We start from the raw sequence: 26,132 nt of genomic DNA, 5'->3' as shown, positions 1-26,132 counted from the left end.
ATGATGCAACGGCAGCCATAGTGCGCCAGAACGCTCACCACACATCAGCTATCAGTGGGGAGGAGAGCAGAGTAATGAAACCAATTCATAGATGGGGATTATTAGGAGGCCATGATTGGTAAGGGCCAATGGGAAATTTGGCCAGGAAGCCGGGGTTACACCCCTACTCTTTACGAGAAACGCCCTGGGATTTTTAATGACCACAGAGAGTCAGGACCTCGGTTTTACGTCTCATCCGAAGGACGGCGCCTGTTTACAGTATAGTGTCCCCGTCACTATACTGGGGCATTAGGACCACATGGACCGCAGGGTGAGCGCCCCCTGCTGGCCTCACTAACACCTCTTCCAGCAGCAACCTTAGTTTTTCCCAGGAGGTCTCCCATCCAGGTACTAACCAGGCTCACACCTGCTGAGCTTCAGTGGGCTGCCAGTTGTGAGTTGCAGGGTGATATGGCTGCTAATAATTGAGCATAAATGCATGACAACCTTAATGCTGTCCTGCAAATGGGGGTACCTCACCCCCAGCCCAACTTTAAAGGTGGTTGAGAAGTTCAGTTAATATTTGCTCAATTAATTAAGTTCAATTAATAATTGCTCATTAATTGAGCACTTTGCTGTAGAGGTTGTGTAGTACTGTTTTTGTTTCTATATTCACCCCTCCAGGTAAATAGGTAAAAACATGTCCATGTTAGTTGAAAAAGGAGCTGAGTATCTTTCAGCTGAGTTTTTTTTTTAAATTAAAGACCTGGCTGCTTGTTGTGTACTTTTGAACTCCAAAAGTATCCTAAGCTCCAGGCGAACTTGGGTCTGGTGCTGGAACATTAATAAACAAGCAGGGCTAATAATAAGTGAATCTTTGTTCACTTTGTTGAGCAAGTGTGTCGTTAGGTCTGTTTTGTTTGTTTCTTCATACTGTGTACGTTTCTAGGTAACAGAAATATGCATCACTCAATGAATAATGAAAATGCATATTTTCATCAAGGTTGTTTTAGTGAATGTATGTTTTTCTTTTGCTGTAAGCTGTCAATTAGGAAATGGAAATGTTTGCAATTGCCAGTTTTCAGTTCAAGTCCAAAGTGAACGGCAACTTCAAATACCACATCTGTTCCAGCAGGCAGAATTCCATAAGTCATTTTTATTGACAAGCAATTATTAGAGCTGTTGGGTGGTGAACTCACTGTGAAATAGGAAAATTAATAGCTATTTGTGTAAAGTGTTGAACCTTCTCTGGCATTATCAGTTAATTGAAATTTTAAGGATTTGTAGCTCAATCATTAAGTGCAATTCTGTTCTGTTCACGGTCTAAAATGAATGTGCAGGCATAAGTAGTATACTGAACCCCCTTTTTAGATAAACATAAAACTGCATGCATTTAACTAAATTCAGATGTTTTTTTTTTTGCAGTTGTGAACCTTTATCTTTGGCATTTAAAATGATCCACACATACCTGTATGTCAAAAAAGGAATAGGAGTGACACTAGTCTGCTTTAGCACTGTTGCATCTACTGGAATCCGTGATATTGGAATCAATATTATTGATATTTAATCAATTCCAGAGTAAGAGTAAGGATTTTAATGCAAGTCATTTGGATTTTTTAATTTTTTATATATATATTTGGTCAATATAGTTATATTTTAGAAAATGGTACGGTTCTTCATTTCCTGTTACCTGTTGTTTTTGCGTGACCAGGCAACATACAGTAGGTTTGTTTCTCTTCGGTTTAACACTGGTGGTACACAGCAGACATTTTCATATACATTTTTCAAGCTGGATATGTTACATGGTGTGGATTTACTTCCTTTTTTTTTTGCACTTAACTCTCTCCATAAAAAGTTCCAAATAAACATTTAATAGAAGTAAGAAAAAGTAAAAACACGTCTTGCACTTGAACAAGTACCATGTTAATTCCAGACTAAAAAGTGGAAAGAAGGAATACACCATTTCAGCTGTTGAGCCTCATTCAGGTATCTTACACTTAGAAAGTTAGAGAGGGGTCTGAACTTCTCAACCACCTTTAAAGTTGGGCTGGGGGTGAGGTACTAAAGCATTTGCAGGACAGCATTAAGGTTGTCATGCATTAAACTGCGTCTTAGTAGAACAAAAGCGTCTGTAGATGTAGGCTATGTATTGCTAAAAACGCCTCATGTTTTTCTTGCGTACTTCCAGAGATTTGGGAGCTAGTCAGTGGGAACCAGAGTAAACTTCAGCCCATTTCTTCTCATGAAACCTGTCCTTCAGTTGCAAATTACTGTGTTGTTCAACAAGTTTCATCTGAGAAGAGGTGAATAAATTCCGTGTGGACTTTAAAATCCTCATGCTCACCTATAAGGCTTTGCATGGCTTGGCCCCTGTGTATCGGTCTTAACTATTATCGCCTTACTTCCCACCTCGCAACCTTCGCTCTTCTAATTCTGGTCTCCTAACTGTCCCCCAAGCCCATCTACATTGTATGGGTGCCAGGGCCTTCTCTTGTTATGCCCCCAAGCTCTGGAACTCTCTGCCCAAGGATATCAGAGAGTCACCTTCTTTAAACTACAAATCCAGACTCAGAACCTTCTTCTTTAGAAGAGCCTTTACTTAACTGGTTCCATTCTTCACCCCTCTGCTTTTCCTAGTACCACCATCCATGTCTCTTCTCTATATTGTAATTGTGTTTTATCTTGTGTATTCTTTTTATTTATTGTTGTTGTCATTCTGTAAAGCGCTTTGAGAAGCCACCTTTAAAGGCGCTATATAAAATAGTTTTTTAAAATTATTATTATTGGCAATATAGGGGGTTTCAGGCAGGTTGATTGCATTTGCATGTGACCTCAACCACACCAAAAACCTGACCTTAAGACGTCAGGATTATCTACTGTTCACGGTGCAGTGCTATGCATGCTTGGAGCCCAAGCAGGTGAATCTTGACAAAGCTTTACGAGAGACCAGTACCTAAGGGTCAAAAACAGCTCGGTAAATGGAAAAAATAGGTATAACTGAAACTTGCATAGCAAGGGATTACTGTATTTCAAATATTGCGTCTGTCCCACAAATACAAATCAGGAGCTGAGCACTGGAAAGTCATCGTTTTCAACTACAGCCACAGAACAGTTTCCAAAGATAGCAGCTTTCTCACAGTCATATACTTTTACATGACCAATGTATTCAGTTGTTTAATTGATTATATTCCAAGACGGATTTTCTTTTTAAGACAAATCTCCTCCTTCACCAGAGTCATGCATTTTATAAACTCATCATCAGAAAACATTTTTTGCGCAGCCCCCACTAAGTGCACAACAGGATAGCTTAGCTTCACGCCATTTGCATTTTCTTCCAATATTCTTTTTAGCCTCTCTTTTTTCATACAGTAGATGTGATTGTGGAACTCTCCTGTATTCATTGTTTCCCTGTGTTTCATGTTGTAGTTTTCCTTGATATTCTGTTCTTTCCAAAATGCTATAGTTTCTTTGCAGATGAGAGACCGTGATCTTCTGTGATGGGTTGCAAACAAAATAACAGCTCATTGTTTTTCCTGGAAAACACAACATTTAATTTCCACATTTTTTTTCCCCCAACAGTGGTAAGTGGAAACTCCCAGGTCATACAGTGCTACAGTTCATTAAAATCTCAATCAACTGAGCATTTTCCGAACACCTCCCCAATCTGCTTCATGGACTTTGCCTTCTTTAGTATTGCTTGCATAGAAGTGTGAATATCAGCAGTCACTGAGACTGAGGAAGTTGAAGGTCTTTGAGTACGTGACCAGAGATTTTAGGATCACATTTCCATGGAATAAATAACTCAAACTTTATTAATGTCCATTCTCTATTATTTCATTTTATAAATAGTTTTGTGATTGTATAACTTTATTCAGTAGCAGAAGGCTTCGAGGTTTCAGTAAAATGAAATGACTAAGTGTATGAATAACTCTGATTGCCAAAGGCACACAATTATATTTGAATGCAATGGACTATTTATGCTCTAGGCATCCAGTAATGGAACCCCTAAGAATATGTGCATGCTTGGGAGGCTTAAAATAATTTTAATAATTATTAGGATAGGTCATCCTTAGTTTGCAAACATAATTTTGTCTTGTGTATATAATACATTTTAAATTGTACATAGAGGGGATATCATGTAACCAAGTATTTTTCCTCTCAATATTTTGCATAACTTTATTGCTGATCAATTTTTAAAAATGTCTTGGAACTGTTTAAGTGTTAATTTGCAATTCATTTATGTCAGCAATAAAATTAATTGTTCTTCCCTTCAGTATGCTCCCAGATTATCTGAATGATGGGCTATATTAATGCAGATACTGATGTTGATTTCAGTTAATTATTTCATATTGACATACACTTTCTTTAGCGGTTGAATAGACAGTGCTTTATATTCTCTTTAGGATATCATAACACCGACGGGACATACTGTAACTCTTACGAGGCAGTATTCTTTTGGTAATGCAACAGACATTTGTGTTTGTTAAGGTAGAGTTAGATTTACAGTATAATCATTCCTTACTCTAATGTTTTTAATCTGTGGCTAAGAGTTTCTGATAACACGAGACTTATACTATTGCAGAAGTCCCCAACAATTGACTTGGGACTTGGAACAGTTTTGTTGTGTTCAATTAAGTAGGTTAACTTATTAAATTAAGTAATTTAGAGATCATTTAGGACCAGAGTCTGAGTGCCATTCTACCCTCAAGGATTAAAGCTCTCGCAAATGAAGATATTGCTCATTCAATTCTTCAGTAATTCACATGTGCTCCCAATATTGAGAAAGACCTTAATATAACTAGATTGAGTCCCTCCAGGATCAGCGATGGGCACCCCTGTGCTACAGAGAAGCGTTTTCACTTGCCTGATCACTCTTGCACTGGGTGCACTTTCTGTAGTGACTTGATTTCTGTACTTCAGGCTTAGGCCATGTCTGTCACACCACATGCTTTTCTGTGGGCCAATGTGGTAACATCAGGGTGCCTGTACTGTGGAGTAGTACTTAGGTGTCTGGACTCGGACCTAGAAAGTTGTGGGACCAAATTCTGGATGGGACACTGCTCTATTACCCTTGAGGAAGTTTCTTGACTCGGATTGCTTCCATAAAATAACTAGTTCTTAAATGGCAGAAATGCAAACTGTCTTAAATAAAAACTTAAGCCAAATAAATAATAGCATCATTGTGTGCCAGAGTAATTGCAGCTTTGGGAGATGGTTGGTGTGCGATGATCATTTGCTTCGAAGGACATCTCCTCCCTCTGAGTGAGGTTTTGCAGAAGCCAAATACAGAAATGTATGCTCAGTAAATCTGTTGTGAAGTTAATATACAGTATGTAGAACAGAAGAGCTGTACAGTTGCTGATGGTGAGGTGAGGCACATACTGGCAGGGATTTTGATGCCTTTTTTGGGGACGATTTGTAATTAGAGCCGTGCTGCACACAGTTTTATTTTGTTCCTTTCTTGGTCTTGCTTTGTATGCCATGTAATACTCTCTGCAAGACTCTCAACGGCTGAATCTTTCAAAAATTTAAGCCATTATATGACTAGGATCTATTGTATTGATTATACTTGTGCCGTGGTGCTGGTGTTTTAAAATGCCTTTTGTGTTCAATATTTAAATTAATTACTTAAAAGAACAATTTATAGCATCCTAATAATAAAAGCAAATTTAAGTATATTTCAGTGTCCTTTTGGTTTATAATTTAAGTATTCATTTGCCTGAAGCTCCAAAACAGCGTGGGCTTACATTGTCGCTAAGGTCTAATAGCTAATGACAGCTTATTATCCGAAAGGCTCCCTAGATTAGTATTATTGTCAGTTGTTAATTTTCTTCATTCTTCGCATCTTTGAAGAGACAACATCGAATACAGTTTGAACTGGGTTTGTGTAATTACAGGCAGCTAGCCTTTGAATGAAACCTCACGGTTACTAGTGAAACTAATGAAAAATATGCAAATGAAAATGACTGATTTTGTTTAACAAGGTTCCTTTTTAAAATAGTTTGCGAAGAAGTCCTGTCAACTGCAGAGCTTTTTGGAGCGTTAGTAGCATACCTGCACTAGAACAGACAAGAACAACCTGTCAGGCTCATTTGGAATTAGTTCTGTCTTTAATAATGTTAAATGTTACACATTTATTTAATATAATCCTAAAAACACTAATTACGTTTGCAACTTTAAATATTCTAGGAATCAAACGCATTCATGTTACATCCCAAGTGGTCCATTGATTAACAAGTATTGCTTTGTTCAGCATGTCTTAAGTACCCTGGTATAACAGGTATTTGTCAAAGTCTGTTAAATCTCCTTTAGCTTTTGTAATGTGTGAATAGCCACTTTCTCATTCTTTTTTAGAATGCTTTGTCAGCAGAAGTCAAAACCAAAAAGGAGCACAAACCCTAACATCAGCAAACAATTGGAAGTGCAACTTTACATTGCGCAAATGTCCATTCAGAAGTGTACTCTAGTACACACAAGTTGCTTGGCTTGTACGGCTCGTTTCTTGACTTTCCTTCCACACCAGTTCTGGTGTTGCAAGAGAAGACAGAGCTGCTCTGGATTCCATCCAGAGGTGAATGACTAGGTCACTCCTTTAGGCTCGGGAATGCATACAGTCTGACGACCTGACCTTTCTTTGTCTTGAGAAGAGAAGACTATGAGGTGGCCTGGATCGTATATTTAGAATCTCTAAGGGCACTGACAAAGTCAATACGCTGGACTACTTCAGAATGAACAGTGAAACACAAACCACAGGACACAGATGGAAGTGCATTTGAAACAGATCAAGGGGCACCTTTTTACACACAGGAGTGTGGGTCAGGAATGAGCTATTCTAGCCATGTTGTTGAAGCTGCTGCCCTGACCTTAAGAAGTAGCTGCACGAGAATCTTGAATATTTTGGTTACTTGCAACCAAATGGGCTAGAGAGGCCAAATGATCTCCTCTTGTCTGTAACTGCTCCTAAATGTATGCAGTCAGAAGGTTTGTAACTTCATTTATATTAATCTTTTAGGCAAGTGAAAGTGAGTGGCCTTGACAGTGGTCACAGAGGTTTGTAATACAGGAAGTGAGTGAAGTCCTTGTAGTTCCCTGTGGCTTTGGAATGTGAATTTCTTCCTTAATGACCACAATATCCAAAGGGAAGTTGGCATGCAGCACAGTGCCAGTAAGAGCTTGCAGTTTGTCCAAACACAACTGCTGTGTATGTATGTGCAAATGGTGAAGGTCTATATTCATCAAAGTAGAGAGGTTTAGCAATAAACCCCCAGCAGGATTAGTACTGCATTAAAATCTCTTTATATGTCACAGTAAATGCAGAAATGCAGTCGGTAGGACTATTAAGAGTGTGTGGTCTGCACATAGACAAGTTCACTTAAAGGCTAAGAAGAAAAAGAACTTAAAGCTTAATTTGTTGGGGTTCTGCCTCTGGTCTGTCGTGCCACACTGAAGGTATAATTCAAAACATAGGAAGGCGTAGCATATCTTTATTTTTTCACAGACTTGGAGACTACTTTAAAAGGTTTACCTGCAGAATCAATGCCACCATCTCTTGCTTAACTGTTTTTTTCTTACCTGAATTAATAGAGAGACGTTTTTAACACTGAAGAACATGCTTCCTTCTCGCTGTGCATCTGTGTTGTTAGTGGTGTATCAGCCCATTTTTTGTACATTTGTTTTCAGTACCATCAAGTGGTGCTTTGTAGGTACTAAGCAAGTTTAATATCTGTCTTTTAGGACTCCTGAAATTTCATTTTGCCAGTTATTATTGGCTACATCTAAGCTTCAGTGTATTTGCAGTCCATGGATTACTTTGTTATATTCCCACGCTATCACTTTGGTTAGAAGCTTGCTAGGAGTTTCTGAATGTCATCGTCTAAATAATATAACATACCTGTACTTCAAAAATTATTAGTGGGTATCTCATTATATGTCATTAATGAAAGCAGTCACAAGGATTCTTCATTGAAATGGCTTCTGCATCTGTTTAACATCCTTTGGCACTGAACATTACTAGCAAGTTTTGTCAGGCGTGTTTCAGAAGGGTGTTTTTGAAAGGGTTTATGCGAGAGCAGGTGCTTAATGTTACTGGATCAGTGAGTGTGCTGTATGAAATTTAAGTACATTCCGTGCTGGTATAAGACTTTTCAAAGGCTCTGTGCTCTCTTTTTAAAGTAAAAACCACAAAACCTGATCTTGTGTATTCCTATATATAAGTAGTCCACTAGTGTTGGATTTCATAAATATTTTTGTGGCAAGTCTTTAGATAAAACCTTTGTAAAATAAATTAATGTTGATGTTGGGCAAAAATACAGAAATCTAAAACCTACTTTAGTAGACTACCTCCTTCCTGAAAAACAGAGAACACTCTTCTGGCTATGGAGACGGTCTACTTTGGACCGTGTACACAAAAATTGCCTTGTGGTTTTAGAATTGCATGTTATGTACAAGTTCAGGCTTCAGAGTTAATGGTTGCTGTCTAAATGCTGCACTGGCAAATAACTTGGGGGTTGAATCTGGGATATTATTTGAAAGTCCAATATCTGTGGCTGAATTTCGGTTTTAGCTTTTCATGCGTTACATTCTTGATGCAAACAAATTTCCATTTCCTCTTCTTGTGTCCTCAGGGCATTTCTAAAATTGCAACTGAGGAAGTCCAATTAAATTTTCCCCTTTTCATTTTAATTATAATGCCCCGAATTAACAGGCAAGCATTGTCCCTGAAGTGTGCAGGAAGAGAGCAGACTTTAATTTGTTGGAGAGGCATCTTTTGCCACTGTCTATTGATTTTAAGGTAGTAGCTGTCGGAGCCTATGTTGCTGGGTGTTTAATATTTTCCTGAGAAATAGTGAGTAATCATCATAATACTAATTAAAGTTTAAAACTTGTAATAACGAATCTGCCAAATATATTTACTACATACAGATGATTGCAGCAATCATGGTTTGTGTGCATGTAGAATATCATCATTTTTAATTTTTTTAATTGATTTTTGAAGCAGACACCAAGCCAGATAAGATTTCTGTGGTTAAGTGAGTTTATTGCTTTTTAGCTGTGGATGCTTCTGTTGAAACCACATCTTTGTAAAGCCTCAGTCGTTGCCTTAACCCAGGTGCTTAATTAACTTTTCTGTACTTATAGAGATGTCTTAACCAGCAGATGTCTTTCAGTGAAAGGTCCTGTGGCATATTATGGATTAAAATATTTTTAGGCAGAATTCTCAAGCCATGTTAATATCATTTTCAGTGTCATTCTGTTAGCCTGGTTTTGAGATGTTGATGAATATGAAGGCGGTATCTTCAAAGGTTCCATATTTGCTATTTACAATAAGTATCCATAGTCCTGATGAAATAAGACCAAAAACATGCAATATCCAATCAACAAATACTTTATTATATCCTGAAAGCTTCAAAACCTGTCATGCTGTAATCTTATTGCATTGCCCAAAATCATATTTGTCAAAAGTGACCCTTATATTTTCTGGAGTACATTTATTCACACCCCTGTAATTGGTAATTTTGTAAATCCTGCCCTGGCAGGGATTATACTGAGAAGACATCTCCTGTTGTGTGCTGTGGGGTTCTGGCACCTCTCAGGGGGATTTCTGACCATTCCCTCAGGCAAATTGCTCTAGGTCTTCTGGTTTCTGATTTTGTACGGAAACCTTCTCAAGTTCACAAATGTTTGATTAGGCTGAGGTCTCGAGATTGAGATGGCATTTTGTATGTGGTTGATTTGCATGTATGTTTTGGATAATTTTTATTCTGGAATGCCCATTGTTAGCCAAGCCTGGGATTCCTGGCAGTGGGAACCAGCAATTTTCCTCCCTATCTTAAGAATGATTTCAGGACCGGAAGGTGCAAAACAAACCCAAAACAGACATCTGTTCCAACCAGCTTCCCAACTGATACACGTGTTTCCTCAAGATGAGCATCAAGACTGGCAAACACCTGGCAGATGACATTTAGTTTATGTAACATTACTGATACAAGATGGAAACCCTGAGCTAAAAGGAGCTACTTATGTCTTTTTCATATAGACACAATTATATTAATAAAGCAATAAAGCAAAGAAAGTCAGTTAGGATAGATATAAAACATATAAATGTGCATAATTTAATTCAAGGGGTCTTTTGTTAAAATTATACAGTGCATTTGTAGCCTCATTTAAAACATTGTGTACCATTTTGTCCCCCTACTTTATAATAAAGATATTGTTGCTCTGGAATTGCTTGAATTGGAGGGGGGGGGGGGGGATGAGATTTTCATCCCCAAACTTTCCTGGTTGGCTTTTCTTGGTTAATGATCACCTGTAGAAAACGGCACAGGCCTCAGCAGTACTTGCACATTCAGTGACCAAAGTTGACAGTTGAACTAAATTATTTTTTACGAAACTGAGTTAATATGAGCTTTTTGGAAGTTAAGTAAATACAAGTTTGATCTAATTTAAGGGGGAATGTGTTTTACTAAAAGGATGCACAGAGATCGAACACAGCTGGGGACTTGATATTTAATTCTTTAGGGAGAGGGTAGTTCAGTGAAGACCGTAATAGAAAGTGACAAAGTGACAGCTGCAATAAAGAATCGCAGGAAAAAGATTAGGAAACCTAATACGAGGATGGCAGCTGAAAGCTGAACATTTACATGGAGTCTGTTTGTAACTGGCTTGTGCTAATTTCATATCCGTTATTTTTGAGGCCTTACTTGGAATTGATCATGAAAATATTGAAAAATTGTTAATTATGAGGTACATTTTATATCTTTCCGTGAAAGGTTGTGATTACTTCCTTGTGACTTTGAAAAAACTGACAGGTAATTTCGGACATGTGCTTCTGGCCTATCTGCATATTAAATAGTTTGTGGCACAGTCACATAGAAATGTTGGTTATGTGACTGTGCTACCATAATGCTTAGCCAAAAGTGCTAAAATTCTCCAACATTCCTTAACGTTAGAACTGTATCCATAAATTCGTGAGAAACTCCTAATTATTACATGGAGGATTGACAACCATTTTGTCCTGGATAAGTAAATTTACTTGTTACAGTAAACATCTAACAGTGTAAAACAGTAGTAGACATCATACAATTGACTGGTAACAAGTTAAAACCTTTCCCAATAACAAATTAATTTCTCCACTATTTGTAATATTGTGGTGCTATAGAGATCTATGGAGATCTTTAGCTGCCTCTGTCAGCAGTTATTGCTGTTTATTAGGAGCTCTTTCTGTGCGAGACTCAAGAACACGAAGAATAAGTCACAGTAAAGGGCTCACACGTGTGCAGAAAGATGGCACATCACCAAATACATGCAACACCAGTTGATCAACAAAAGATGGGTGGCATAGATCAACAGATACAGCACGGCAAATCAGCCGCGGATGGGAAGGCAGCAGATACACACTACAGTTATCCTCTATATAATTGAGGTTGTAGTTCAGTCTGAGTTTCTGTCATCCCCTCTCAAAGGCTCAGTCCCAGTTTCCTTAGTCCCCAGGCAGTCTTACTTGCCTGGGTCAAGGGAACTATACCTGCAGGTGGAGTGAAGTGCAGAGCCTTTTACTTGGACATTGACACAATAAATTACAGATATACCACTTTAGCACGTTGTTTATCAGTTGCTTTTTATGACTATTTTTAAAGAAAATGGCAGACAAAGATGAAGCAATAAGAGTTTGATGGAGTGAAGCCTGTTTTAACGTGCATATCAGTGACTGCATTTGTTTTAGTCATTGTGAATTCTGAGGTAATTTCATTACTTGTTTGAGAAATGATCAGAACAGTTTGGATAGTGAGGTATAACACCAAGGTGCCTTATTTGGTTGAATTATAGGCAGTCAGAAAACCGATTTGAACTGGAGGAAGAACTACTGTAGACTAGTTTCTGCAAAGCTGTGTCTAAATTGAAACAAGCCCATGCATGCAAGCAGAGCTACTTGATAATTAATAAAAGGTCATGCAAGTGCCTCTCTCCTCCTTCTGTTCAGGTTATGTTTATATCTTCAAGCATGAACATTTTACATCTAGTTAGAACCTTTGCCTTGTTTGGACCTTCTACTGGAGAAATAGTTATCACAGCATTTTGTTCTATGTGTACTGCTCTTTGAAAAGGTCAGTTCTTGATAATAATTGCTTGCACTTATATAGCGCTTTTCTGGACACTCCACTCAAAGGGCTTTACAGGTAATGGGGACTCCCATCCACAACCACCAGTGTGTAGTATCTACCTGGATGATGTGACGGCAGCCATAGTGCACCGTACATGTGGGGAGGAGAACAGAGTAATGAAGCCAATTCATAGATGAATTAGTGATCTGAAGAGGTACTAGACTAGCGATGTTACAACACCTTGTAACCTGATCTGATCAGATTTCAGAAGTCATTCAAGGTTGGGCTCAGGCAGTAGTGGTGTGTTGCTCTGAGGAAAACCTGGTCCTTCGGATAAGATGATATTTTGCAGTCCTTTTTCTTGTACAATCTGGGATTTTACAAATCCAGAGTGGAATTCTACTCTCCCTTTTAAATTCAATGAAGTAATCTCTCACGGAGAGAGCACAGCAGCACGGAGCACAGTTGTTAGCACTGCTGGCTCGCTGCACTGGGGCACTGGGTTACATTCCCAGTGGTATAAAACCTAGGGTGCTTTCTCCATATGTTCGTATGGGTTTCCTTCCACAATCTAAAAAACATACTGGTAAGTTAATTGGTGTCTGGGGAAAACTTTACCTAGGTGTGTCAGGGATAGGCTCTGGCTCCCCTGCGACCCTCAGTTGAAAGAGGTGGTTAGAAAATGAATGGATGAAGTTTCTAAATTTTTCGCCCAATCCTTTGAGGTAGAAAGTGCTTCACAATGAAAGCAATTGTAATGAGAAACTGGAAAATAATTCTGTGCATACATATCGGCTGGAAGTCAGTGTAAATATTCAGAAGTACTGTATGCCTAGAGCGCGAAATGCACATGCAGCATATAGTTTAGTATTACTTTAAAACTTCATGGGTACCATGCAGACGCTGTAGAGAAGTTGGTTCTTGCACACCAGCACCAGGCCAGATGTATGTGCCATTGGCAAGATGGTTGAAGGAAGGAGAAGTTTGACACAGTAGTTTCTTTTCCATATGACCATTCTTAAAAACAGGGAAACACAGCAGACTCCTGTTAAGCTTTCATTATGATTGAAGCACCTGCACGTCATATGGCCACGAAGTATGGCAGCTCTCTTCACAGAAGGTCATCGTTTGTCAGTTTTTTTAAATCTCTTGGCCTTCTGTTTTTGTCAGTTGCCATGGTGTATCACTTATCAACTGATCTTCCACAATTTCACAATAAAGGGACCGCATCATATCACAACAGATGACAGTTGCTATATGTCATCTTTTGTACTGCTCGGTCTTCTTTCAGCACTTCATTATAATACTGTAAATTCTGTCTTTCATTTTTCAGTGTTGTCCCCTTCAGGCACTTATATAAAGGTTGTCTGTTTGGTTACTGTTTTAAACAGTTCTTAAAACAAAATGTTTTCGTATCTCTCTATTCCTGTCATTGCATCTGAAGAGAAAGGGATTCAGTTGTGAAACAGAAGGATGTCTAGTGGTCTGGAATAGGAACAGTAAATTAAGGGGTCACATTACTCTTCCTTTCCTGCTGAACAACATTTGAGCCTCTCCTGTTAGGGAAATGAACGATCTCTGCTCTTTCTCTTTCAATTAACAGAGCAGGAGAATTGAAATTTGAATGATGCATGCTGAAGTGTAATTATACCATTACTGACGATGACTGCTTTTCTCAAGTTTGAGGAAAGCTTTATGTTGGTACAAACAAGTCTCCATTTTCACGATTAAACAAAAACATACTCTTTTTAGGAGCATGGAGCGATCTTAGACAAAGACAGTGAGTTCATAAAAATCTCCTTAGCTTCACAATGAATGGGAAAAGTATAGCTTGGAAGTCTTGAACCCTGCCAGGATTTGTATTTGATTATTCAGTGCTTGGTTGGTACATGCCCAAGATGAGTCACAGTTTTGTGTAAGCAGGTTGTGAAGTGTCCCAAAAACAACTCTCTGAAGCAATAATAGTATATTAAGAGCTGACTTAATAAACAGTGCTGTTATCCTAGTTCTTTATTTAGGGGAAAATGCAAATTATTTATGAACAAAACTATCTACAAACAGATCGTTTTTATGTGTAGTAGCTGAGAAGGCAATGCAACAATTTATCAAGTCCTTTTTTTTTAATTAACTGATGCAAATTAGGTGTTGTACTGATATTTAGAATGTTATTTCTGGCCCTTTGATTCACTCATTTAAAATGCATGTTTGCTTCTTAGCAGGATGTGAGTGGTTAAGCCTATTGACGATTTCTCCACAGACCACCCAGAGCTCTTCCTGGTTAAGACCAAAATAATTCCTCTTGTTTTTCAGCCCAGTCTTATTTGTCTTGGGCCTTAGCAGGTTGATGGCCACTGGTGGGACATGTATTTTACTTTGCTTCAGTATTGATCTAAGAAGACATGGCTACTGGGGGAGAAGGCTGTCTGACTCATGGGTGGTCCTGTTTTTAGACAGTGATCGATTCTATGTGACTTTCAACACCAGTATGGCATTTAGTAGCTTGAGGGTCTGACTGAGCTCTCAGTTGTCAAGTTGTCATGAAAAATAAACTGAACAAATTATGGAGTGTCCAATTAGATATATAAGACCTTAAGAGAGAGAATGCGTAGTAGGTAAACTCAAATGAAATATTAGCATAATGTCGACCATCGGAACAAAGATGTAGATGTGATGAACCATTTTCCTACATTGGACAAGCGATGAATTTAGAATTTCTAATGGAAGTGTGTGTCAGATGTTCCCATGGAAATATGACATACTGTAGTGGAGGTAAACAGAACTTTTATTTCTTCATTTGTTGATTTTCTCCAGGTCATCATGAAAAGAGCTGAGTAAAAATGGCAGTCATTTGTGCACTTCTGTAGTAGGGTGATTTATTTTAAATAATGAATAATAAATTGCAAGCATTGATTCCTTTAATTTTTAAATAGACTAAGCTGTTGGTGAAGATGAGATTGCACCATTCAAGCTTAGCATGTATGATTCTGTCCCTCGATACGTTATAAAGTAGCTTTAGCCTCCTGCAGTAAATATTACTGTTGTGACTTACAAACACTCTAAGAAGATTAACTTACTGTGAGCAAACATTTTAGCTACACAGAATGTGTATTTAGGAAAAAAAATTGAATGAGCCTTCAAATTATATCGTGCCATTTTTGGTATTTTCTGGTTCATGGCAGAATGCAAAACATGTCTATCCAGATGAAAACGTATTGTAAGAGTTCATTTTCTGGGTGCTGGGTTTCTGTGCAGTCACAACAGAAGAACAGTATAGGGCTCGTTTTGTTTACTTAATTTAAAGTTGTGCTTATATTTAATTAGTTGGATTTAAGTTCTCTGTGCTGTCATGATGACCGTGCAACTGGTCGTGTGTCTTTCTTGGGTTTACTCCAGATCCAAAAGTAATTCATCAGCCATTTGTTCTCAGTGTATCTGTCCAAAAGGTGAGCACATGTTTCTGTTGTGTGCTTTGACCAGTAGCAGCTTCTTTGGCACATGAACACAATGACTGGGTTTATTAATGCTTAGATGAGACGTGGTTTTAAGTTCTTTAGCAGGAGTTCATTTAGCAAAACATCCAAAGTTCAAAGCCTTACATTTAAGTCTGTGGTGCATTTAGAATATAAGTATTTTTATTTTATATATTATTTTTAGTTTTGGGGAAAGAATTAACACTTTTGTATCGTGCTCATTAATAGCTAAATAAAATGAAGTAAGCTCCAGCCATAACTCTTTCATATGACTTTTCTGTGATAATTAATTTCTACCCAACTGAAGACTAGTTTTGCTTTTGTATATGATGGTTTTGTGACTTGTCCTACATCTTCAAGAGGCTAAGTAAAACCACTCAACTGTTTTTAGTTGTGTCCCTACCACATAAGGAACATTCAATGTCTGTCAATGTTTTGGTTTTTGTAGCGTTTTGCCTCAGTTTCCCTGTTTAACATCTTTCTTTCCCAGTTGTGAAATTTGCCTTGGTCAAACAGTGATTAGCTGGTCAACTCCAAACCTGGTTGACATAGTGCTAGCAACAAGACGGTTAACTTGAGAAAATTGTGATATCAGGCCAATCGAAATGACAGCCCGATTCATGTCTGTGGAATATCTGGATGAGACATTAAATCTGGTCCTAACTAACGGGTCTTTAAATGTATGTATGTATATTGGCCTTTTGTGTGAGCGGAGCTCCCCAAAATCTATTTCTTGAATGAATTTTTGTTGGGGGAAAAGAAGTGACGTATGACATTTTAGAAAGATGTGGGTTTAGTTGTGAAGGTGACTTACTGCTTGAACAGTAAAAGCAATCCATTGGATTTTTCTTGAGCAGCTGAAATAAACAGGTTGCAATGTGTGCATCTTGCCATGGTCTTATCCAGTGCTACCTCTACTTGAATAAAAAAGCATGTAGATTGTTGCGAGCTGTTTGTTTTCCTCCTGCTCAAGCCCCAGGGTGAAGAAACTCTGATGTGGTACTGATGTAACTAATGAGTGTTGCGGTTGGCTGGCCTGTTTTATTACATAGTCCAAATCAACGGATGAGAAAAAGAAGTCTCGCAGGCTGATTACTTTTTGTTTGCAGTCGTGTCGTCTTCTCAAATCACGCCACTTGATGATGTAAGTGACTGAGTTGATTAATACTTAATCTAAACTTAGTAGCTGCACATGCAGCAGAAAATTTGGGAACAGGTAGTGAGATGTTTAATGGCTGCTGTACAGAGCCTGTTAAAAACTCTTTGACACTCCTTTTGTTTAAGGGAACGTTTCAAGCTTCGATAGGTTGTGGGAGTGTGGATCAAGCAACCCAGCCATGTCGTTCAAGCTAATAACCTGGCTTCTTTCAAGAAATGGCTTGAAGATCCTTGGAACAGTTATCGATTTACTATCAAATGAGCTAGCTGGGCCAAAATGCCTCCTCTGGGTATAAACGTAGTTACTGCTGGTTCTTGCCTTGACCATCTCTGACATTGTGCTTCGGAAGGATGGGTGCCATTTCTTTTTCCCTTCATTCCATCCTATAGCCCCTCTAGCCACCTGCTGCCTATGCATGGGTCCTGTTCATCAACTACAGATCAGCATTTAATACAATTATTCCTCTAAAGCTGTTTGATAAACTTCAGGGGCTGGGCATCAGTTAGTCATTGGGCCGTTGGTTCCTAGATTTGCTGTCTGACAGGAAGCAGGTGGTGAAGATGGGTGACATGCTTTCTAAGTCTATGAATCTGTATACTGGTGCCCTCCAAGGCTGTGTACTGTCACCACCCCTTTATTCGTTATACATTAATGTCTGTGAATATAATAAAATTCGCAGATGACACAACATTAGTAGGTTTACTGACTAACAGTGACGAAACAGCACATAGAAGTGATGTCAGTGCTCCGGCCAAGTGGTATAATGAGAATAATTTGGAGCTTGACATTGGTAAGACCAAAGAGCTGTGGTGGACTTTCACAAGGGTGGAGGTGATCTACCGCCACTTGTCATTAATGGCTAGTCTGTGGAGGGAGTGGACACCTTTGAGATTCTTGGCACGACTATCTGCCGATTCTTGGCACTGAAGTGGGAAGTTCCCATCATGAAGAAAGCCCATCAAAGAGCTGAGGAAATTTGGAGTTAATCGGGAAGCAATGAGACACTTGTATATAATTTTCGTACCCATCTAAAGACCATCAGGTACCTCAGTATGTAGACCTTGGGTATTGCAATTATTTTATGGCAGTAAATGTAAGTGGAACAGACTTTGACTAATATGTACTGTGTATGTAAAAGTGAAGTATGTTTTTTGTTGTTTGTATCAGGGCTGCACTGGGACAAATTCCAATCAGCTTTGTTGACGTGGCAATAAGTATTAAATTAATATGAATTAATGCGAGAACATCATCTTTTCTGAGAAATGAATTGGAGGCCATTAAGAAGATATCTGTGAATGTGATGCCAGTGAAGTTCAACAGGTTGACTTTGACAGGGATACATGGATTGCTAGTGATTCTCTGGAATCATTCTGGATAGTAATGCTGGGTGTTACTAGTCGGGGAATTTCTTGGTGAACCACAGTTCTTGTTTATGCCCATATACTGTAGGTGTGGTAATATTTTCTGCTATTTTTAGGGGCTTAAAATTGGCCCTTGAAGAATTAACAGCAAATGAATTAATTTGATTAATGAAGAAATGAATTATTATAATATTATAATAATTATAATTTCCAAACACTGAAGGCAAAAACAAATATCCTACACATGTACATTTTTTTAAATATGGTGATTAGCTTGTGTACTGCAGGGAGTTTGCATGCAGTTGAGTAAAGAAGGTACAGTATATCAATTTTTCACGTAAGAGTTTCTATAACTGGCAGCCTACAGAATATTGGTCTGTTGGAGGCTTGACACTTGATGTAATGTATGTGTGTTACTGTAAGTCTTTTCATTACATTGTTTTTAAAGACTAAATCGGATTTTAATTTCAAAGCAAGTTATGTGGTAAAAAAGAATGGCAATTTAAAATGACATGTCTTGTTTTCTTATTGTGTACAGGATCTGGTTTAGTTTCTAGAAGTCTGTTTATGAATGTCTTTTTTGCTCTGTGTTTTGTCACTCTGTGAGAGGCTAATGCTCATTACTGAGATCAGCATGATGTTCTCCACCTAAAGAACATGTCCTAGCTGTAATTTTTGATTGGGATTTAATGTTGCACAGACCTGTAGTGAAAGTCTTCATTCAGTCTGCTTCTGAAAATATCCAAAGTTACTGGTGAAATCTGTTCGTATTGTGTACTTCTGAATCATCAGATTTAATGTGAAAGGTACCGGATTGTCATTGCATTGTACTTGGTTTGAACCATAATTATTTTGTTTTATCTGTCTCACTTATATGACAAAGCCCATTGAGCCAGGCTGCAGATGTATACTTCTGACAATATCCTTGTGTCTATATAAAGCTTCTGTAAGGACTAATTAGAATATTTCAATATGTTTTCTTCAGTGTGCATGGCATGGTGAGGGGCCCACCATTTTTAACGCCAGTAGTGAGAATGATTAATGTGTTGTTAAGCAGGGCTGCATTAATCAAATTGGAGGTGAATATCAATGGAGATGAAAGCAGCGGCAGGCTACCACTTTGCAATGTGATCTCATTAGATCTCCAAAGCTACGCAAGATCAGGCCAGGTCAGTACTGCTGTGGGAGACCTCCTATAAAAAACATGTAGCTTCTCAGTGTGGTACTGGGGCGCCAGTTGGAGGCACTCACCCATCTGGACCAGAATTTTCAAAGAAAACAATGTCCCAGTATGGTGAATGGAGACTTTATACCAATGTCCTCGATGCATGCTCATGAAAGATCCCATGGCATTGTTACCAACCCTGGTGTCCTAGCTAAATTCTGTTCTGGTCTTACACAATATAGCCTCTAAAAAGTCCGCCTTTAATTCATTTCACTACGCTACCTGATCCGCTGGGCAGTAGGTCCTCTGGCACATGACTTCCATGTGTTAAATAGGTTTGAGCCGTGCTTTGTTGGTGTTAACAGGGGGTTCCCTCCAATATGTGATGTGCTTTGGGATACTTTGGGGAAAAAATGCATTATATAAATGCAATTAATTTTTGCATTGCTCTTAACCTAATGAAAGGCAGAAAAGCTGATTTCATAAATGTTCCGTTTGCTTTTAAGTATGACAGTGGGAGTCCTTGTATATGTACTAAAGCAAGAAAACTTGTGATCTGGTAAAAAAACATTTTATACTCAATTAAACATTCAGGCACAAATGAGGCTTTCAGATGTTTTTTAAGATTAAGGCCGTTTTCATATCTTGTCAAATATCACCATTAAATCAAAACTGTTGACCTTGTAGTTATAGTTGCTCTTAATTCCCCCTTTGTTTTCATTTATCTTGCCTGAAATGACCTTCTAGACCAATTTGAAAGAGAAAAGTAACACAGCACTCTAAAATTTAAAAAAATGCATCTTTGTTTACATTACAAACTTGTCAACGTTGCTTTTGTGGTTATAAAACATTCAGTATATACATCACAGAACGTTTTCAATAAGAGAACCTTGTTGTCTGCTTTGTATAATTTTTGAAAGAAACTTTCGAACTAATAATAATGGCAGAAGATTTTGTACATTGAAACTTAAAATTTGAACTGACTTCCTTTATAGCACATTGTAAACTATGAAGAAGAAAAATGATCCTAATTATCAGGATCAATAAATAGTTTGTCCTAATTATCTTGTGATTGATGCGTCTTCCCCATTATGAGTGATTCCACCGGTGTGTTAACAGACACATTCCTGTCCTGGTTTCCATAGATAGGAATGTCAGGGTCTTCAGCTCAGTGATGAGCAGAGTGACAGCGCTGTTAGACATCAGCCGAAGAGCTGTCTGCTCCATTTCGCCACGTGACCGAGATATCAGTGTGGTGCTTCTCTTGTAGGAACTGACAGGTTGATTAGTTTTGCCCAGGGTTGCCTGTGGCACCACACTAGCAAAGTCTGCCTTTCTCTTCTTAGGCTGTGCAGTATTGTTTTTATACTGGCAACAGTTCAGTCAGTCTGTAAAGAACTGTGTGGATACTAATGTAGCTGTTTGAACTTGATCAGTCTGCATTGATCAATTATGTGCAAAAATATCTCTGCTTAGATGGTTTCATTTTCATTTTTGATACAAGCTTGTTTAAGGTAACAGGAAATTGTACTCATTTGATATCATCTTGAGCCAGATAATGTGGGCTACTATATGCTCTGTGTTTCATGGGGGCAGTTAATTACTATACTCTTCTTTCATAGGTTCAAGGAGAAGTTTGCTTAAAGTTTTCAGCATAAAATGATTTTTTGTTTTGTTTTCAATTAGGTGGTAAGACTGTATAAGCCCAAAGTGTGATTTAGCTACCCTGACTCATAGGAACAGTGTCCAAGAATCTTTAATTACTAAGTAGTCAGGATCTTGGTTTAGCATGTCATCAAAAGTCAGTTACCTCAATTTCTCTACTAGGTCAGAGGGAAGTGTTACATCTTTGTTCCCCGGTACGACTTACAGCAGTAACACCGATTTTCCTTAAATGTCTCTGGTCCCTCTTCTGACGGGACCGAGCATTACCTGAGTAACACTGCTGCCAGTGTGAGCGGAGGGACAACTGATGTCTTTACATCCCATTATATGCACAAACGATCCTATGGAAAGAATAGGATGATGTGGAAAGAATAGGAATAAATTTGCAGGTGGGGCTGCGCACTGGTGGTGGTGGAGGGGGGGTCCCCCTTCCCTGTAAAGCGCTTTGAGTGGAGTGTCCAGAAAAGTGCTATATAAGTGTAAGCAATTATGATTAATTAATTATATTATTATTATTACTGGATTTCTTAAGATGAACTTTTGTTTTCTTCAGGATCCAGGATACTGGTTACAAGTCCATCGTTTGGAACATGGTGATGGAGGCATACTAGATCTTGACGATGTCTTGTGCGATGTTGCTGATGATAAAGACCGGGTGAGTAAGCCAATGGATCTTCCATCCAACAACAGTTTATAAAATGTACATGCACAAATAAATGTTAAGTTTACAGTTACATTAAAAAGTACCTAAGTGGTATTATTAAAATGACCTAGGCTACAGGTTTTGTTTAGCATAGGAAGTGTTAAGTTTCTGCTTTGAATAGAAGGAAATGCTGAAACCACAAGGTAAAACATTTGTATTTCATTCATAAGTAATGAGAATGTAAGCGTTTAAATAGTCCTGATTTAACATGGTGCTGTGAACTTGTCACTTGCAGCTATTAATATGAACAATTCTTTGAGTACTGCATAATGCTATTCCGTCTTTACAGAGTGCATTTAGAAAACCCTAGCTAACTGTCAAGAGCTCTGCTGCTCACAGCTAAAGTTTGCAATATGTGTGCTCATGGAGTCGTGCTTGTTATATTTCCAGAGGTTTAACAGCGTGTTGCCAGCGGGCATCACACACATCATCATTGACTTTTTGCTCTGCAATATGTAACAGAAACATCTAATGTCTCTTGCCCTCATGTAGTATTTATTTCAGAAGGATTAAAGTGGCTGGCCCTGGAATACATTTGCTACGGCGTGCAAAGATATTTGATTCTGCTGGATAATTTGTTCTAGCTCTGGAATCCCATAGAACTGAATGCATGAAGTAACTTTCTAGATTCTCTGTAGTTCTTTGGAGTAACTGCATACTTAAAAAGGGAGTCATCTGAAGAAATTATTCTCCTTTGTGTGCTTTATTATAAAAATATTGATTGCTTTCCCCTTTCAAATTTCACCTTCAAAATACCGTTGTATGGCTTGGTGCTTTATGGTTCTTAATTGCACTGTTAGAGAAAATCCTTTGTTGAAGTTATCACTGTAGGGCTTTTTTTCCAGGTGACACATTTTGTAATCAGGTGAAGGAGGTACAATTGCACTGCATAATGAGGCTAGTGATGGAACAACGCGTCACGGGACAAAGAGTGAAGTTGAATCATCAGTTTGGAGGAGACCATACATGACATAGCAGTATTATTAAGGCTGACTCATTTTCTTGGTCCACAAGGTCTGCTGTCCTTTGAACTCTAGGCAGTACAGTTAATCATAAAGGTTGTCTAGTAGTATGTCACTCATGTCCTCCATTAAATAATTTACCTATACTTTATCAAAACCTTCAGTCCACATGCTATATTTGTGGCAAATCATTTTGTCTTCATGACTTTCTAGCTTGGCTGCAAGACCTCAACTAAACCTTGTGTAAAAAAAAATCAGTATGTACTATGTTGATTCAGAAATGTGTTCCTGTGTGTGGGCATGTGGTTGGTTTTGATTTTTGCTGTCTCAGTGCTTGGAGTGTCAAAACCAGGACTTGTATTGGCAAACTGGAAGAGTAATGCATTCAGGGTTTAGGGAAGGGAAAGTAAGGCTGTCATGATAAAAAATGAGGAACACTGTTCAAGCAGAAATGCTATACAGTATATGCAGGTTAGGTCTTCCTTCTAGCAATTTGTTTTAAAAGCATTTTCTCCAATACTCTTTTGGGTTAAGTCCAAAGTGTTAATGTAAAATAGTGATAAAATATTTCGTATTTGCATATCTGCACATGGAAATGTGAGAATAACAGAGTTAATGTGGGATGCTTTTTGATCAGTTTTCACAGAAAACGGAGGTGGGATTTAGAAATTTCTTGTAATAAACTGTCTTGGATTGTGTATGAGGATATTGCTAGTGTATAAAATTGTGATCTGTTTCTTTAGATGTTGCTTTAACTCTGGGTGTAGGAGGGAACAGGCATTGCACAGCTCTTGACAGTGGAAGAAATTGACAACATACCACAGAAAACAAGTTATTAAATACTATTAGCATGGAAAAGGGAGAAGCACTTAGTAAAAATCTCTTTGACCTGATGGTATTGTGCCAGTTGTGCTTAAGGAAACAAGATGATGTAACAAAACTCTCCCAGCAGTCGTTTGGGACAGGGATAATACCAATTGACTGGAAGATTGCTTGAGCAATTATATTGTTTAAGTATAATCCATCTATAAAAAGGCTATGTAACTGAACCAAGTTATTATAGACTATGGAACTGATAATGAAATGTAAACTAGGGCCTAGAGGGTCTAAATTAGAGCACTAACTGTATGGCAGTAAGATTCATTTAAAGTTCTTTGGGTGAGGTGCCCTCATGTGCTAACTGCACAAATCTGTAGTTAAAACGGAGAAAAACAAGGCACTGCTTCACAGCTGTTGGTGTTTGGAACAAGAAACCGTGGGTTTCTAGTGCCTAATGATTGAAGATGTTAGATGGGCCGAATGCCTTACACTTTTTTGTAATCTTTATTTTGTACTTATGGGTGTTTGCCAAATGTTCTGTCCCAAGTTCAGCAGGTCTTGCCCCATGATGGTAGGCTTGTTCCTATCTGATTTTATTTATAGTCTCTCATGGCGACATACTTGGGAGGCCTTGGGACAACAGCTGCTGCAGAACTGTTAGTTTAACTACTGCAACACGTTCAGCCCATCCACCCAAGGAGCTGAGAGGGCTTTGTGTGAAGTGCATACCTTGCGTTTATTGACAGGCTTGTGGCATGACTCCAACTCTGGCTTTGGCGATGGAATTTACTAGCTAGCACCTGTAGTAAAACTCAAGGCTAAATATTAGGCCTTCTATATAAGGAAAATATTAAGATTTAAACGCGGCATAAAAGCTTTAATGTGTACAGTTGTTTAAGGCAGCTCCAACCAGTTTATGAACATTTTGTCTTCCAGCCAGATAGACATCAAAATCATCAGATGGAATTGCTTCCTAACCCTTAGAGTTAAGTGAGCAAGTGATGATTTTGAAATAAATAGACCAGGTCTTTTACCATAAATGCTATGCGTCTATAAGTAACTAAATTGTTGAAAGAATTAGACATGGAGTTCAATTTTGCCAATACATTACTTGCAATTACTGTAAGAGGTGCTGGTTTTGAAATACCTTAATTGGTTTGTCAAACTTGGATGTTTCTGTAATGAGATATAGAAAAATATTACCTTGCTGTGTAATTTTAATCACCCTGAATGCCAGAATTTTCTCTTTTTGATGCATTTAATATGCTGGCGATCTGTTCAGGTGTTTGTTGCGGCTTCTATGAAAGAATCTTCAAAATAATCTTCTAAAAACTGCTCTGGGGCACCTTGCTTATCCAATTAAAGAAAAGACCACAGCAAATTGTGCATGCCTGCTGCTTTTTAATGTCGTCTGCTGCTTTTTAGCTCATAGTTAAAAAAAAGTTGGCAGTACGGTGCATGTAAAAGCCAGCTTAAAAACTATTGACAGGAAATGTTTACTGTAAGAAGTAAGAAACCCAAGTGAATTGTAGTTTACTAAATGAAAAGTAAGTTAAGGGCAACTACTTTCAGGTTCATGACTTGAGAAAATCCCAGTAGGATCTGTAATAGTCCATTCCAGATAATTTCTGTCAGATTACTGCACCATGGGGCTTCGGTGCCAGTTATGGTTTGTGACAGACTGCACTGCGCGTTTGAAAATCTATTGCCGTGATGGAACAGAACTCTTTAACTGCAGAATGTACATAATTAAAAACACTATAGCCGGCTGTAGACCAGTTTGACAAGGGCAAAGCATCATTTTGACGATGAAACCTCCAGAAAAGCCTTTTCTGTAGTTTGCACAGTGGTACAGAGCTCAATTCATAAGGGGTTGGTCAGTCTGTGGAGAAGGCCGTTTTTCAGCTGTCTACTCAAATCTTCGGGAGATACTAAATTAAAAAAGAAATCTCCACTGAGATCCACTAAGGCATGTATGAGGTCCCTCACTTACAGAGCCCACGGAAGCAGGTTTTGAGTAAATTGTTAATCTGTTGAAAGTCGGCCGTGTCAAGGTTATATTCTGGAGCCGCTCCTGATGTCACTGAGAGTATATTGTAATGTCAATCCAGAATCTCAGGTCATGTGTCACGCGGGATTAGTATTCATTTAGTTTCATGCCTTGTGTTAATCCTCATTAGAATATCACTAAGGCCTCCATAGCTGTGGAGCATTTTGCCAGCTTAAGCAAAAGGAGAGGGCAGGGACTGCGTTGGCCTGGCTCAGGTGTGCGCACACACTGAGGCGCGATGGGTTGCAATTATCACTCACAGAGCGCTGGAGAAGGGACTCAATAAATCCAGGAAAATAACAAATGATTTTAAGCAGTTGGCCTCTGAATCATTAATTAGCTTAAGACTTTAGCTGCAGCATAAAAAATGTATAGAGTATATAAAAACAGTAGCCCTGAACAATTTGATTGGCACTGATATTTGATAGTAGTTATCAGTGAAAAAGGATTTAGAATTGGTGTAAGTAATTTGTGTTCTTCGAATTTAGGCCTTAACATGGCAGGTTTTAATCTGATAAAACCACATTTGATGCTATTTTAATAGTGTACAGTTACTTGCTTGCTTATTTAATTTGAAAAGATCTTCATTGATTTTGGCTTTTTTGTTTCCTTGCTTTACTCGATATCCCTGCTGGTGCTCTCCAGGCAATTTTTGAATACAGTCCGCAAAAACAAAGGAGGATTTATGAACACGTATA

At 38.3% G+C, this 26,132-nt stretch overlaps 1 protein-coding gene across 7 annotated transcripts in view; it reads left to right on the top strand.

Moving 5' to 3' along the window:
* Positions 1-26,132, top strand: part of LOC148657083 (partitioning defective 3 homolog) — a 429,232-nt gene that overhangs the window by 49,031 nt on the left and 354,069 nt on the right. For all 7 annotated transcript variants that reach the window (XM_088642914.1, XM_088642913.1, XM_088642916.1 and 4 more), the window contains exon 2: positions 21,454-21,555. In XM_088642914.1, coding sequence (XP_088499040.1) covers positions 21,454-21,555 — 102 coding nt within the window. The remainder of the gene's footprint in view (positions 1-21,453; positions 21,556-26,132) is intronic.

Source organism: Lepisosteus platostomus, chromosome 8 (assembly GCF_059453375.1).
Source record: "Lepisosteus platostomus isolate fLepPlt1 chromosome 8, fLepPlt1.hap1, whole genome shotgun sequence".
NCBI classification, from domain to species: Eukaryota; Metazoa; Chordata; class Actinopteri; order Semionotiformes; family Lepisosteidae; genus Lepisosteus; species Lepisosteus platostomus.
This window is presented reverse-complemented; position numbering and strand designations above follow the sequence as displayed.